Source organism: Uloborus diversus, chromosome 2 (assembly GCF_026930045.1).
Source record: "Uloborus diversus isolate 005 chromosome 2, Udiv.v.3.1, whole genome shotgun sequence".
Classification (NCBI taxonomy): Eukaryota; Metazoa; Arthropoda; class Arachnida; order Araneae; family Uloboridae; genus Uloborus; species Uloborus diversus.
In genome coordinates this window covers 216880220-216894150 of record NC_072732.1, presented here as the reverse complement: position 1 = coordinate 216894150, position 13931 = coordinate 216880220, and the positions used below count along the sequence as shown (strand labels likewise).

The 13931-nt window shown below is 36.7% G+C and overlaps 1 protein-coding gene across 1 annotated transcript in view; it reads right to left on the bottom strand.

Annotated features, from left to right (window-relative positions):
• LOC129216807 (propionyl-CoA carboxylase beta chain, mitochondrial-like) overlaps positions 1-2679 on the bottom strand; it is a 35092-nt gene extending 32413 nt beyond the window's left edge. Inside the window, 1 exon segment of the mRNA XM_054851024.1 lies at positions 2378-2679. Coding sequence (XP_054706999.1) covers positions 2378-2551 — 174 coding nt within the window. The 5' untranslated portion in view covers positions 2552-2679.
• Positions 2680-13931: the final 11252 nt, after the last annotated feature.

The following is a 13931-nucleotide window of genomic DNA, read 5'->3' as shown; positions in this document are numbered from 1 at the left end:
AAGTAAGGCTTTTAAAGTAACTTTCAATTTTCGTTCTTTGTTTTGTTTTTACAATAATTCAGACATTGGGATGGTCGTCAAGTTTTTGCATGTGTAATTTTGTTTTTGTTATGAATATTGCTTCCTCGTCAAGCATGGGGAGGGATCAGAAAAAGGGAAAATATAGAAGAAAGTTTCGTGATGGCCACAACATACTAGTTTGTAAAAGGAAGTAATATTAATAAAGTACGTTCTTGGACCAAATGAGAATCAACATTTTTCACTTCTGTTTATAGCAATGTTATTTTCCCCTCTAGCTCTTTTTATTGCAAGCCTTTTTTTTATTTATAAAAGCATTTTTTTACTCATATGATCAGTTTTTTCAAAAATTAATTATTATTATTATTAAATCAGCTGAAATGCCGCCCCCCTATCTGCTGCATCCTTAGCGAGAGTCACTCCTGCCAACCCCATGTTACGCTACTGATCATGGCTTTTAACTGTAACTCTCTCGATTCCCTTGTCCACTAGAATATCTGCAGGAACTACATAACTTAGTAATTTTTTTTACTACGAAATTCTTTCAAGAAAGTACCCATATATCATGATATCCCTTTCCTTTTCAGATCTAGAGGGACCACTAAAAATATATTCCCTTTTGGTATCCTAATAACCAAGTAAAATGGAAAAGATTTCCTTTAGCTGAATTCGCAATTCTAATAAACTATAGGGGGCGTTGCAGCCACTGTCTAATGGTGGATGAGAAAGGTAAAACAAACAAATGCTGCAACTTATAACTTGCTTTGACGCTTGGTGAATGACAGTAATATTTCATCTTATTTGTGGGAAGCTTTCTTTTCTACTCTTCTGAAATTATATTACACCATAAACTGACTGAAGCCCGTAATTTACCCCAAAGAAAACACGTGGAATGGAATGTTTTACCTATTTCTTTAGTATTGTTAATCACTGAAAGGTAGCGTATTCGAACTCTGGAGTTGCGAATCAGGGTTGCCAGACATCCCGGATTGCAAGGGACAGTCCCATATTTTGAATAATTGTCCCGATTCCCGGGGAACTTCCATACGGGACGTCTTAGGTCCCGTATTCTAGCTAATAACAATATTTTATAATACGAGACAGTATTTTAAAGTAAAAAAATAAAGTAAAATGAAAAATTTGACTAAACTAATTAGCACATGTTCCTATCAACGTCGATCTGTATACTGAACTTCGTTCTACTGCTTGATTTATTCTTTAAGTTCCTCCAAAAGTGTACTCACAAATAAAATACTGAGAGGAATCTTTCAAAAGCTATTGAAACATGATTGTTTATCACCCCTTAAAAGTACACCATAACCAGTAATTGCCCTCAACCACAAAAATATTACCCCCCACCCCCTTTTCACTCTTAGAAGCCTGTCCCGTATTTACCGTTCTTAAATCTGGCAACCCTGTTGCGAATAGAGCTACACCTGTTGCCAAGCACAGAAAGCAAAACATTCTTTGAAATGTAAGCTTTCAGATTTCTTTAAAGCTAATCAATAAAAAAAAATCCATAATATAGCTGAGGCAAACTTAACTTGGTAGCATCGTTATGCTGTGATTAGGATCTGTGTAGCCTGCACCTGCCAAGTATGGTTTGACTAAACTATAGTTATCACTTATTTTGTGCAGTAACAATCATATTTAGGTACTTAATTACTCAATAAAATATGACGTAAGAAAACTTGCTGCTTTGGCTAGTTAATGTTAGAACAAGAAATGGAGTTAAAACAAACAAATTTTTGACGAAAAATACATTTTGTTCACTTGTGCGTACGTTCCATGACAAAATTTGTGCATATTTACTCAAGGCAGGTGTGTTGAAATTATATAAGCTGTTACAATTATTTTCATAATATATTTAGATTTGGAGTATAAACTCGTAATAATCTGAACCATTTCTGTATAATTTTAAAAAACATTTAATAAAGCCAGGGCCTGATTACCGCACAGGCCTACTGGACCTGGGCCTGGGGCCCCCTTTTCCTAAGGGGTCCCAAATTACTTAAAGAATTATGCATAGCATTACAACTATACAAAAAATACATTTTTAAAATAATAGCCTTCAGTGGGCTTCAAAATTATTGTGGGCCTTGGGCCTCACTTTTAGTTAGTCGGGCTCTGAATAAAGCATGAATAAGCTAAAATTAGAAATAAGACAGCGAAAACAACATTTTACATTTTATCTTATTATTAACATCTTTGGAAGTTAAACAACTTGCTTATTAATGTTTTCAACTGTTGAAATTAAAAACTTTTTTTCATAAAAACAATAAACTTAAAATTAATATTACACCATTTCGGATGCTTCCAAAACCTGTTTTAAAAACACTCGAAATAAAATTTGACGTACTTTTTTATGTTGAGCTTCTATTCGTTTGTCCCCACCGCCCAACATCGCTCGTTTCCGTCTTTCTTCGATCTGATTTTTCACATGTAAAGTGTGATAAACACTGTTCCGACAGACACGAGAATGAAATGGAAGGTAGGGCAAAATTCGAAACATTTTGGCCACAGACAACGACATACTGCACGTGATAAAGTGAAAACACGTGGTATTGAGGTGAAACAAACAAAATTCAGGATTCTAAAGCTGTATACTACGACGAAAGGAGCTATTTAAATACAATCTAAATAAACATCTCCAATTTGAAAATCCACGCAGACTGCTAATTTACTGGACTCACGAGACGGAATGTAATGTAAACAACAAGACGCGATTACAGTTAAGAAAGGGTGCGTTCGCCGACCTCAACTGTTCAACCGGTGACTAACCGTACCGTTCTATGTAGAGTCCCTATATGAAAACGTAGTTTTGTTCTATGCAAAGAGTTGTATAATAGGATAGAGGAAAGAGTTCTATACTATAGAACTCTTTGGTTCTATAATCTATCGGTCAACCTCAATTTGAACTAGTTGATTAAAGCACGTCACATTTCTGACCAATAGTAAGTATTTTCTCGCCTGCGTGTCATTCGCCTGACGTCTCAGCTGTCATGTGAACATGTGATCAACCGATTGAGAGTTACGGGTCGAGGTTGGCGGATATAGTCAAAAGGGAAAGGTGGCAGTAGAACGTTTGAGGGATTTCAAGATAAAAAGACGAGTTTTTTTTTTACTTCCTTTTACAAAAAAGGAAGTATTGTATTCGCGAAAAAATTTTCACTCAAAAATCGCCCTTAATTTCCATTTTGCTCACCCCCAAATGAATGTTGAGTTTTTTTTTCGATTCGACCACATGCGGAAAAGTGCCTAAGAATGTATAGACACGCGAAATATCCATTTTGACCATCACCGAGGTAATTACGACGACTTTTCTCGTGACGTCTGTATGTATGTGCGTATGTGTGTATGTGCGTATGTGCGTATGTGCGTATGTGCGTATGTATCTCGCATAACTCAAAAATGGTATGTCCTAGAAAGTTGAAATTTGGTACATAGACTCGTAGTGGGGTCTAGTTGTGCACCTCCTATTTTGGTTGCATTCGGGTGTTTCTAAAGGGGTCTTTTGCACCTTTTTGGGGGGAAATTATTGTTAATTTCGATGCAAACTCAAGTGGTGTTATAATTTGGCGGTCACTTGGCGATATATCGCCAGTCTTTTGGTTGCCAAGTTTTGTCGCCAACTTGGCGAAAAATTTGGCGATTTTTTTTTTTTTTTTTTTAAATCTGCTTTCAATGTGGCCATTGCTAGTGATATTTAAAGAGTTAGAGAGAGAATCCCATTAAAATTGCAATAATAGGGAAATAGCATTAAATTAGTGTAAAAGGAAGTCATGTGATGCACACATCAGCTCGTTTTTTTTTCAAAGCAGCTGTGCATTCTACAAGCTAAGTATGGCAGATTTTAAGGGAAATGCCACAATTTCGCCACTATGGGTTTCGCGTTATAGAAAACTTTGTTTTATAGAAATTCGTTTTCGAGACTGCACTACATACGAATAAGAATAATAAATCACGTATGGATCTATAATATTTTGTCCAGAGTAGCGGAAATTTTGCACCTTTCCAAATAATAAAGCTGAAAATCTATCTGGATCTCTCTTTGTCAGGATCACTGTGACGCGCATAGCGCCTAGACCGTTCGGCCGATTTTCATGAAAAAAAAATTTTGGTAAAAAAAAAATAGGTACAAAATTAGTTTGTAGCATGGGGGTGTGCACCTCGAAGCGATTTTGTTCTTTCTATTCCAATTTTAAGAAAATTTTACCCAACAAATTATCACAACGTGGACGAATGAATTACGAAATTGTCCCAGCCCAAGTAACACTGAAACGTTACGTCATCGTTACTCACGTTGCAATTAGTTGAAACACCGTTACCGTTTCCCACACAACGTGATATCATGTTGCTTTATCGATTCGTTACAAAAAGCGTAATTTTGAAACGTTACATCACGTTGCAAATTTCTTAAATTTGTAACGTTGACAAACAGTTGCAAAAGAAACATTACTTATCGTTACTTTTCGTTGCACCTTGCCTCGTCTTCGGCAGCCTCCGAATCCTAGTGGCCATTTTCAGTAAACAACTTCTGGCTTGCTATGACGCCATTGTTTGCAGCTTCGCAATCGCGATCTCTCATCACTTTTAGCGGTAAGTATTTTGTATTATTGTTAGTGTATTATTGTTGATATACTTATTTAATTAAAAAAAAGTGTTATTACACATTTTTATGATGTTAATGAACTGCCGTTGGTCGGAGTTTGAGTATTTTTCCCACCGTACTTTTATTTATAATATTGTTTGAAAGAATAATGTTAGACGTTTTTATTTGAGTATTTATTCATTGATTTCTTAAAAAGATGCTAAAGCTTGGGGATATGTTCCATTAATAAGCTATAAAAGCGATAAATGATACCATTTTTTACTCATTTAATCGGGTTTTTGCAGAATGATTTTGACGAAATAATTGTAGCAATTTTTAGAAAAAAATTTTGTCATGTAACTGAAATTATCTTTAGTAATAATACTTCAAATTTTAGTTAAAGCACTGATATGTAAGAGAGGATTTTTTCAAAACTTTCATGCCTTTCGAAAAATATTTCTGGAGTTCTATAGTAATAATGATAATTATTTTTTCAAGGGTTTATTTATGAAAAAAGTTTTTATTTAATTTGCAGTAATATCGTTAATTTTAACTATTAATAGAACTCTAATTGATGTAAATTCGGCTATGCTATGTTATGCTCTGTTTATTTTTAAACGTCAGGAGTGCTCTTACAAAATATTGTGAATGAAGCAACAAAATATTGTGATGAAGTGTGAGAATACTCGAACGCCTTTAAACGGAATGAGACATTTTATAAATTAAAAAAAAAAGAAAAAAAAAAAACAAAGATTTTATAAAAGTATATTAACACTAATTGCATTAACAAAAAATACAGAATACTTACTGTATCAAAAATTACGGGTTCAATGAACTCACCTCCATTCTCACCAAGGAAAAAAAACTTTATTCAAGCTTTGAAAAAAAAAAAAAAAATCTTAATACAACGTTTAAAAGCAACGTGATGTAACGTGATAAATAAAGGTTGATGTAACGCTTCAAAAATCGTTGATGTAACGTTACTGAAACCGTTGATGTAACGTTACTAAAACCGTTGCTTTTGCGTTTTGCAACGAGACATATTTTCGCTCTATCAACGTTACCAGTAACGTGATGTCAACGATTCAGAGCAACGTGATGTAACGTGATTTATGTTACTTGGGAGGTAGCACAAACCATCGGATTTACGTTGGAGAAAGGTTGAAAATGCATCGCAATGGTTAGAAATATGTTTTGGTTAGATATTGGTTTTTTTTCATACGCTCATCCGATCATTCGAAGCATCGGAGGATGGTTTAAAACAAACCTATATCCGACTAAACGCATTCCCAACTTATTTCTAACCTTCAAACCTGTTTCACATTTACGCCCATTTATTGCAAGCTCGTTGCTGATTTGCACGTTCTGCGAAGCGTGCGTAATGCGTTCCATAAGCGCCCCCCCCCCCCTCTGCAGTTTTGTTAAGACCCCAGGACTTGAAAGGGGTGCGGGAGGAGTGCGCCGGGGCATAGCCATTTTCTTCTTCATTCCATGGTCTCATACACATTCACACGTGTCGTACTTGCTAACGGCGAGTGATCAATCCTCGCAAGTACTCAAGTCTTTCAAAGTAAATCAATTCATTTTTCCAACTATTTTTCTTTATTTCATTAAATTTAAAACTAATATAAAACGGTTTTTTTTTTTGTGTGTGTGTGTGTGTGTGTGATTATTAAATGCATTCTACATTTATTTGTTTTCCCAGCACGACAAATCATTGTGGGTGTGCAGGTCCAGATTTTTTCGTTTTAAACTACTTGAATTTTTTCTACAAATTCGTTTTGGCAGGGTTTTTTAGGGGGGGTTGTTTCTAGGGGTACTTTCTCTTTTTCGGGGGGGGGGGGGAGTCTCCGATGAATCAAAATTCCTAAAATTTCCAATGTAATATGATAACGTTGGGCCAATGTTCGTGTGCTAGCTGGGGTTATAACGTGGAACCGTAACATGGGCAAGCAAATGAATATAGCAAATTGGTAAGAAATTCACCATCCATTATTTGTAAATATACAGGCGAACCAAATGACCTTTTAATTTTCTACTACGGCCAAAGCCGTGCGAATTCCTCTAGTATTTGAATAAACCACTTTTGCTTCCGATAGGAGTGACGTCAGAGGTGGGCTTAGGATTCAAAGATGTATAGTATTGCGTAATTCCTCTAATAATTCTTCTTTGGAAGGGAACCTAAAAAAGATAACGGGAGGAGTGAATCCCCAGAGTTAGAAATATTCATTAATGCTTACATTAAAAGCATACGTATACTCATTTTAAACTTAATTATATGTGTGGGTTAAGTTGAATAATACGGGCAGATTCATACTGAACATCGGCGATACAACTCTGACTGTGCAAATGCAATACTTTCTTTTATATATTTTATTTTATTTTTTTGTTTTAATTTCGCAACGCGAACAATTTTTGGATATAGGGCTCATAGGAGTGAGTCCTATACTATTTTTTTATGCCGGGAAATAAGAGAAAAAATTGCAGGACAACCCCTAGGGAAAAAAAAAGATCGGTTTCGATTGTTTAAAAGATGTTTCAGGGAGGAATACCCCCTTGCTTGCTTCAACTAGCTTCAAATGTTCATGCTTTTGAACCAGTAAAAGTGCTTGAATGTCAAAAATGACAGCACGGAATGGAAACGTATCCATCGACAATTCTCGATGATATGATCAAGAACATTAGATGTAAAAGATACAATTTAGCAAACAAATACACGCAATGTATCCGAGACAGCACGGTTATCATGTCCAGAGACTGCAGTTTCGTTCTTTAATTAGAACTCCTCAGTCTGGATTAGTGAATAACCGAGCTGAGAGTACCAACCATCTCAGCTTCAATGAGATGACATCTGTCTCCACCTCCGTTACTTACTATTCCAGATTAAGAAGTTCTAATAAAAGAACGAAACTGCAGTCTCTGGATGTGATAACTGGGCTGCCTGTCATATTGCATAGTAGTTTTGTCTTACTCCTAGCTTAGGGGTGGTAACTAACTGCTAAACAAATACGCATTTTAAAAAATATGGTGACAGACCATTTTTACAAGAATCGACATAAATGTACTTCTTGAAGAAAGTTTTTTGCGTTAGAAAACAACTAAAATACGTTGTTTATGTCCTAAATCCTTGAATAAGTATAATAACTAAACTTTAATCATATCATCAAATATCCAAATTTAATCATCTGAATACTTAATTACACAGTCCAGTCACATTAATGTGACCACCACGTACTTTCCACGTCATAGTTAAATAACCAATCACAGAAGGCAGGTGGCAGCACAGTGCAGTTGAGCGTATATAAAGGGTGTGTGAGGGCTTCGGAAAACATTTCAATCGTTGGCTTAATGAAGAAACGAAGCGATTTATCCGACGTCCAAAAGGGCATGATCATTGGCTTTCAGGCCAAGGGTGGAAGCATTTCCGAAACGGCTGAGTTTGTGAACTGTTCGCGTGCCGCCGTGGTAAAAGTGTACCGTGCATGGCAAAATGGGACTGTTCAAAATCAGCGACGTGGCAAATGTGGTGCACCACGGGCCATAGATGACAGAGGCGAACGACGGTTGCGGAGATGCGTTCGGGCAGATAGACGGGCTACCGTTGAGCAACTGACCACCAAAATGAACCAAGGGGCTACCAAAAGTGTCTCCCAAACTACTATTCAGCGCTGCATCTGGGCCTCCGAAGCAGACGCCTGGTTCGTGCACCTATGCTGACTGCTGTTCATCGACGACGAAGGCTAGAATTTGCACGCCAGTTCAGCAGCTGGACGTCCACTGAGTGGCAGCGTTTTCAGATGAATCGCGTTTTATGCTCCATCGGACAGATGGACGTTGGCGTATAAGGCGTGAAACCTCTGAAAGGAACCACCCTGCAACCATTGCCGGATCGGTCCAAGCTGGAGGCAGGAGCATTATGGTCTGGGGAATGTTTTCCTGGCATTCTCTGGGTTCACTGATCATTGTGGAAGGCACGATGGATCAATACAAGTACGCATCTGTCCTTGCGGACCATGTCCACCCCTACATGCGCATTGTTTTTCCTCAGGATGATGGCATCTTTCAGCAGGACAATGCAAGGTGCCATACAGCTGCCAGTGTACGTGCGTGGTTCGAAGAGCACCAAGATGAGTTCACCATCCTCCCCTGGTCAGCAAACTCACCGACTTAAACCCAATCGAGCATCTGTGGGACCATCTCGATCGAGTTGTTCACGCCATGGATCCTCAACCGCGTAATCTAGCGCATCTGGCCACGGCATTAGAGTCGGCATGGCTCAACATCTCAGAGAACACCTTCAGGGACCTAAGTGACTCTCTTCCTGCACGTCTCGCAGCAGTCCGCTCTGCGAAAGGTGGTTATTCTGGCTTTTGACAGATGGTCACATTAATGTGTGACCGGACTGTATAAACAAATTAAAAAAAATCCATTACTGCAACCTACGTAGTTTGCTACAAAAGTAGCTATTTCCAAACAAGGCCGAAAAAAGACTTTTGTTTCGGAGGGGGTTTTACCAAACACATTCTTTGAAACATTGACATGGTCTATCATATTTGGTTTCATGTGTATTCTATTGATTTTTGTTTCAATAGATTATCTAAATGGAAGGAAGGGATGTTCTTACAAAACGCCATATTGTTACACAATAAATGAATTTCACAATAACTACCATAAACACACAATGAGTTTGTACAATTTTTCAATCATACTAATTTCACATTTCACAAATAAAATTGAAATAATAATAAATACAATATTATTTTTGTCACCAAAATATAAATAAATAAATAAAATAAATAAATAATGAAAAACATTTCTTTTTGAATGAAAAACTTCGGATGGGGTTTTGAACCCTATAAACCACCCCCTTGCATACGGCCCTGATTCCAAAGGAAGGCGTGGGGATTTGGAAAAGTTCGGACAGTTTTGAGAAAATTTTTGGACATTTTTAAGACAATTAATATAAGATCTTTAAAATAAAAAAAAGAAAGAAAACCCTGATATTTTGAGCTTATTCTCAGCAAGTTTGCCTAGTCCCCCCCCCCCAATTCCGTAACTTTTAAGCACTAAGCCTTCTTTCTAATGGGAGTGCGTTATAGGCACTACCTTTTGCAGACATTGTGAGATACTCGTTATCTCCTGCAGCACCACTATCGGAGGATGCCATTTCCACAAGTATTTCAACTCCCAGCTTCCTCACCAGGTGGGGGGCACCGGGGCTCTATTCAACACGAAACTGCACCATGAATTTAATTTTGCCAAGAGCACTCCAAGCCAAACGAGTTCTCGAGGGATCTTTAACATTCCGCATAACCATAAGACATGGTCGCTGTCTATTTTTCGTATCTTGAAAATCCACAGACAGGAGCCAGGTTTGAACTTCGCCTTTGGGCGTAAAGAGACCAGCCTCTAAAGACTATACCACTCCGTTAGCCTGAAGCCTTATTAGTATGTTTTATAGCTCGGGGGAAGTTCTACCTTGACTAGGAATCGAGTCTGGATCATCTAGATAAAAGACAATGGCTCGTCTAACCCTTATATACATACAACTGTCCGATTTGGTATTTTCCTGCTTTTTTTCTTTTCTGAGGAAATACGCAAATAAGGAGATTTTGCACTTTTAAAAGTCCCCCATGTAGGAAGCTTAGCACGTGAAATATGGAGGCGAGGGAAGTAGTTTCCAAGCATCCACCAATCTGCAGTGATAAATAAATTGCTTTAAAACAGAAAAGTTTTTTTTTTTTTTTTTTTTTTTTTGTATAAGCCTCGTAGACCAAGTTAAGCACACAAAACGCAGCAGTAGTTTAAAAATAAATACATTAAATTTAAAAGAAAACCACAAACATTTCACTTGAAAAAATAACAAGACAATATTTAGAAGAAATGTATTTTATTACATTTTCTATACAAGAAGAAAGTAACAATTGGTTTTGTTCTAGGAAAAAAAGAAACTCAAAGAAATGGACAAAGATGGGTGTACCCTTTGTCCAGAAATATCTTATAGAATGTTTCTTTGAGAGAGAAGAAATGATTTTAGTACATTCGGAACGAGAAAAAGAGTTTGATGAGCAATAAGTACTTTCGCAGGCGGGGCAACAGTTTTTATATAAAATTTATGCTCTCCCTCGGCGATCTTTATACAGTTAAGGCTCAAAAATTGACGTCGGTAACACAGAGAGAGTGCAATCGAAACAGGTACTCTTCACAATCAACGTCTCCCCGGTGAGGGAAGAAACAGTCAAACCTTCTTCCCTTCGTTTGCTAAATAATTTTAATATCACATCGTCAGGAACTTCTTTCACATCTGTCTAACATAACGTTTTTTTTCCCCTTCTGATGAACGGCTATTATTTTTCTCATCTGGTCTATATAACGGTGATTCTCAACCTGCGGTTGGCGGACCACTAATGATCCGCGGGCAATTTTCATGTGGTCCGGGAACAGCTAGTGAAAATCAATCTATAGCATTTTTATAGTAGCCTTAAATTTAATTTATTAAAGAAAACTTTTGAGTTCACCTAACATAATCGTTGTGAAAACACAGGGTGTTCCAAAAATGACTGATATATTTGAAAAATCAATAAAAACTTAACGGGAAGCGATAGAAACATACCGTTTGTTGGAAATTATTGAATTTTTTACTGAAAATTTACTGTTGTCCCGCTTGGGACAACAGTAAATTTTCAGACAGACAAACTTTCAAAATTAGTTACAATGTGCCTCAACAGATGGCGCTGCGAGGTAGTATTTAGAGGAGGCTGCAGGTGTATGTCTGAAAGTTTACTGTTTTTCCAAGCATTTTGCAAGTAAACAGTGTATTTCTGTTGCTGCCTGTTTAGTTTTTTTCAAATATACCAGTCATTTCGGCGATCATACAGTCCGCGTTTTCTTTTATACCTTTTAAAATACCAGCAGCGCCATCTGTTGAGGAACATTGTAACTAATATGCAAAGTCTGGAACTTGACTGATCTCTCAAGCATAATGCAACGAACGGTATATTTCTATCGCTGCCCGTTTAGTTTTTATTGATTTTTCAAATGTATCAATCATTTTTGGAACACCTTGTATATACAATGTACCAGACAGCCCAGTTATTACATCCTGAGACTGCAGTTTCGTTCTCGTTAGAACTCCTCGGTCAGGAATAGTGCATAAACAGAGCTGGAGGCAGATGTCATCTCATTATCTCATTGAAGCTGAAAATATTACTTCTATCGTATGAGTTCTGCTTAAGCAGAGTACCAAGTGGTTCACAGTAGTGAAAAGGTTGAGAATTACCGCTATAAGACGCAATTAAATAGAGCAATTTGCATCAATACATTAAAATGCAATAGTTTCATCCCATAAACGATAATCCTGAGAAAAGCACCAAAATAGTTGATCTTAATTTACTAATTTTATATCACCATCAGTGAGTAAGAGGAATAGATATTTTTCTTCCTCTTAAGCATCTTCAACCCTCTACTGCTCAAATTTTTACTTCCCAAAATATATTTATGTACACAAAATGTTATGAAATAATGTATTTAGCACATATAAAGTGGATTTTGGTTTTAAGACAAGAGATTTTTGTTTTTAAGTTTTCGAAACAAGGTTTGGAACTCTGTGACTGAAATAATATTTTGTTACAGCAGCAACAACCTAAATGTAAATGCCATATCGCACCACTCAGGTCACACTAATCAGTAAAGGAATGACGCTCTTTATAGGGAAATGTAAGGATGATATTTGTTGGGACCCCAGAGTTACGGTGGGCAGTAGAGGATTCAGTATGTTTCCAAACAAAAACAGTTACTGCACTAGCAAGAGAGTCAGTACAAGTAGTTTTTTCAGTAGTGGCCACTTCAAGTTTTATATTTGAAAAAAATAGGATTCCAGAATTCCCAATGGATTCAAACGTGGATTAGGTAATACGTCCTGCACATTTGGTGCACTTTTGAATCATTGAGAGACCTGGAATCCTATTTTCTCAATATAAACTTTGAAGTGGCTACTACTGTCATTTGCAGCATAAAAAGTTCAACAAAGACTCCAAGTATGTCAGATCATTGCTTTTATGACCAGAACTTTATAAAGAACATGGACTAAACTTCTATAAAATGCAATGAAATTTTGAAGATTTCCAGAAACATTTTTAACAAGATCACAGCAACAGATGCGTCTCTTAAGGTACGTCCCGTCACTCAGCTAAGAAATGTCATTCAGAAAACTGAAAGTTTATATAACTAGGTTATTAATTTTTTGTTGTTAATTTATATGGAAAATGACGATCATTTGAGTCAATGAACTTTTTAATGCTGTTTCAAAGGGGTCTCATGGTGCTTAAATGACCCAGTTTTAGGGACAGTTGCACTTGTTGGTGAAATTCAATGAAAGGGTATGACCATCACGCTATCATTCACAAAAATACAGAAAAAGTTATTTTTGATTCATATAATTTAAAGTAATCAGAAGAATTCATTAAAGGGAAATGCGAGCGTTACACATTTTAGGATTGGTCGGGTCGTTGAATTGTTACTGATCTCTAGTAATCTTTCAACGAATTTCATTTCCTTGAATTTTGGCTAGGTAACATTTTTACTAAGATGTCTGATTAGAACTCTCAATGCTTTTCATGATTTTTGAATGGTGAAAGTTCTACAAAATATATTTGTACATTTAAATTTGAAAAGAAGGTTTCACCCTTCCCAAAACGGGGCCATAAATCGGTACCACGCACACATGAAAAACATTGTCAAACGCTTCAAGTAGCTCATTACTAGAAGTGTGCGAATGTCAACATTTACACCTGTTTTCAGTTCCTTAAAATTCAGGTACAATCAAAGATGAACATTAAATGTCGAATCTGTTCTCCGGAATAATTTCGAAAAGAACGAAACACAATAATGTAAAGCAAAATCGACAATCTTATACATAGATGCTAAACGAGTTTTTAAAAAAATCTCTATTTGCCAGTGAAAAACAGTTTCATCCTTCATAAAGTGACACAAACAGATTAATAACTTCGATGCTCTCCAGATTGGAAGGGGTCTTTAGCACTCTAATGCTTTCCTGCTGGTGCGTTTTATTCCGTTACGTACTACTAGTGGCACCCGCACAGCTTTGCCCGTAGTAGAAAATTAAAAGGTCTTTTGGTTCGCCTGTATATTTACAAATAATGTATGATGAATTTCTCGCCAATTGGCTTGCCCATGTTACGGTCCTACGTTATAATAACTTGGTAATTTACTCGCCCATCTTATGATAATTTTGCTCGGGAAGATGTTCTTAAAATTGGACTAGAAAAAGAACAAAATCGAATTTTCGAAAAATCGCTTCGAG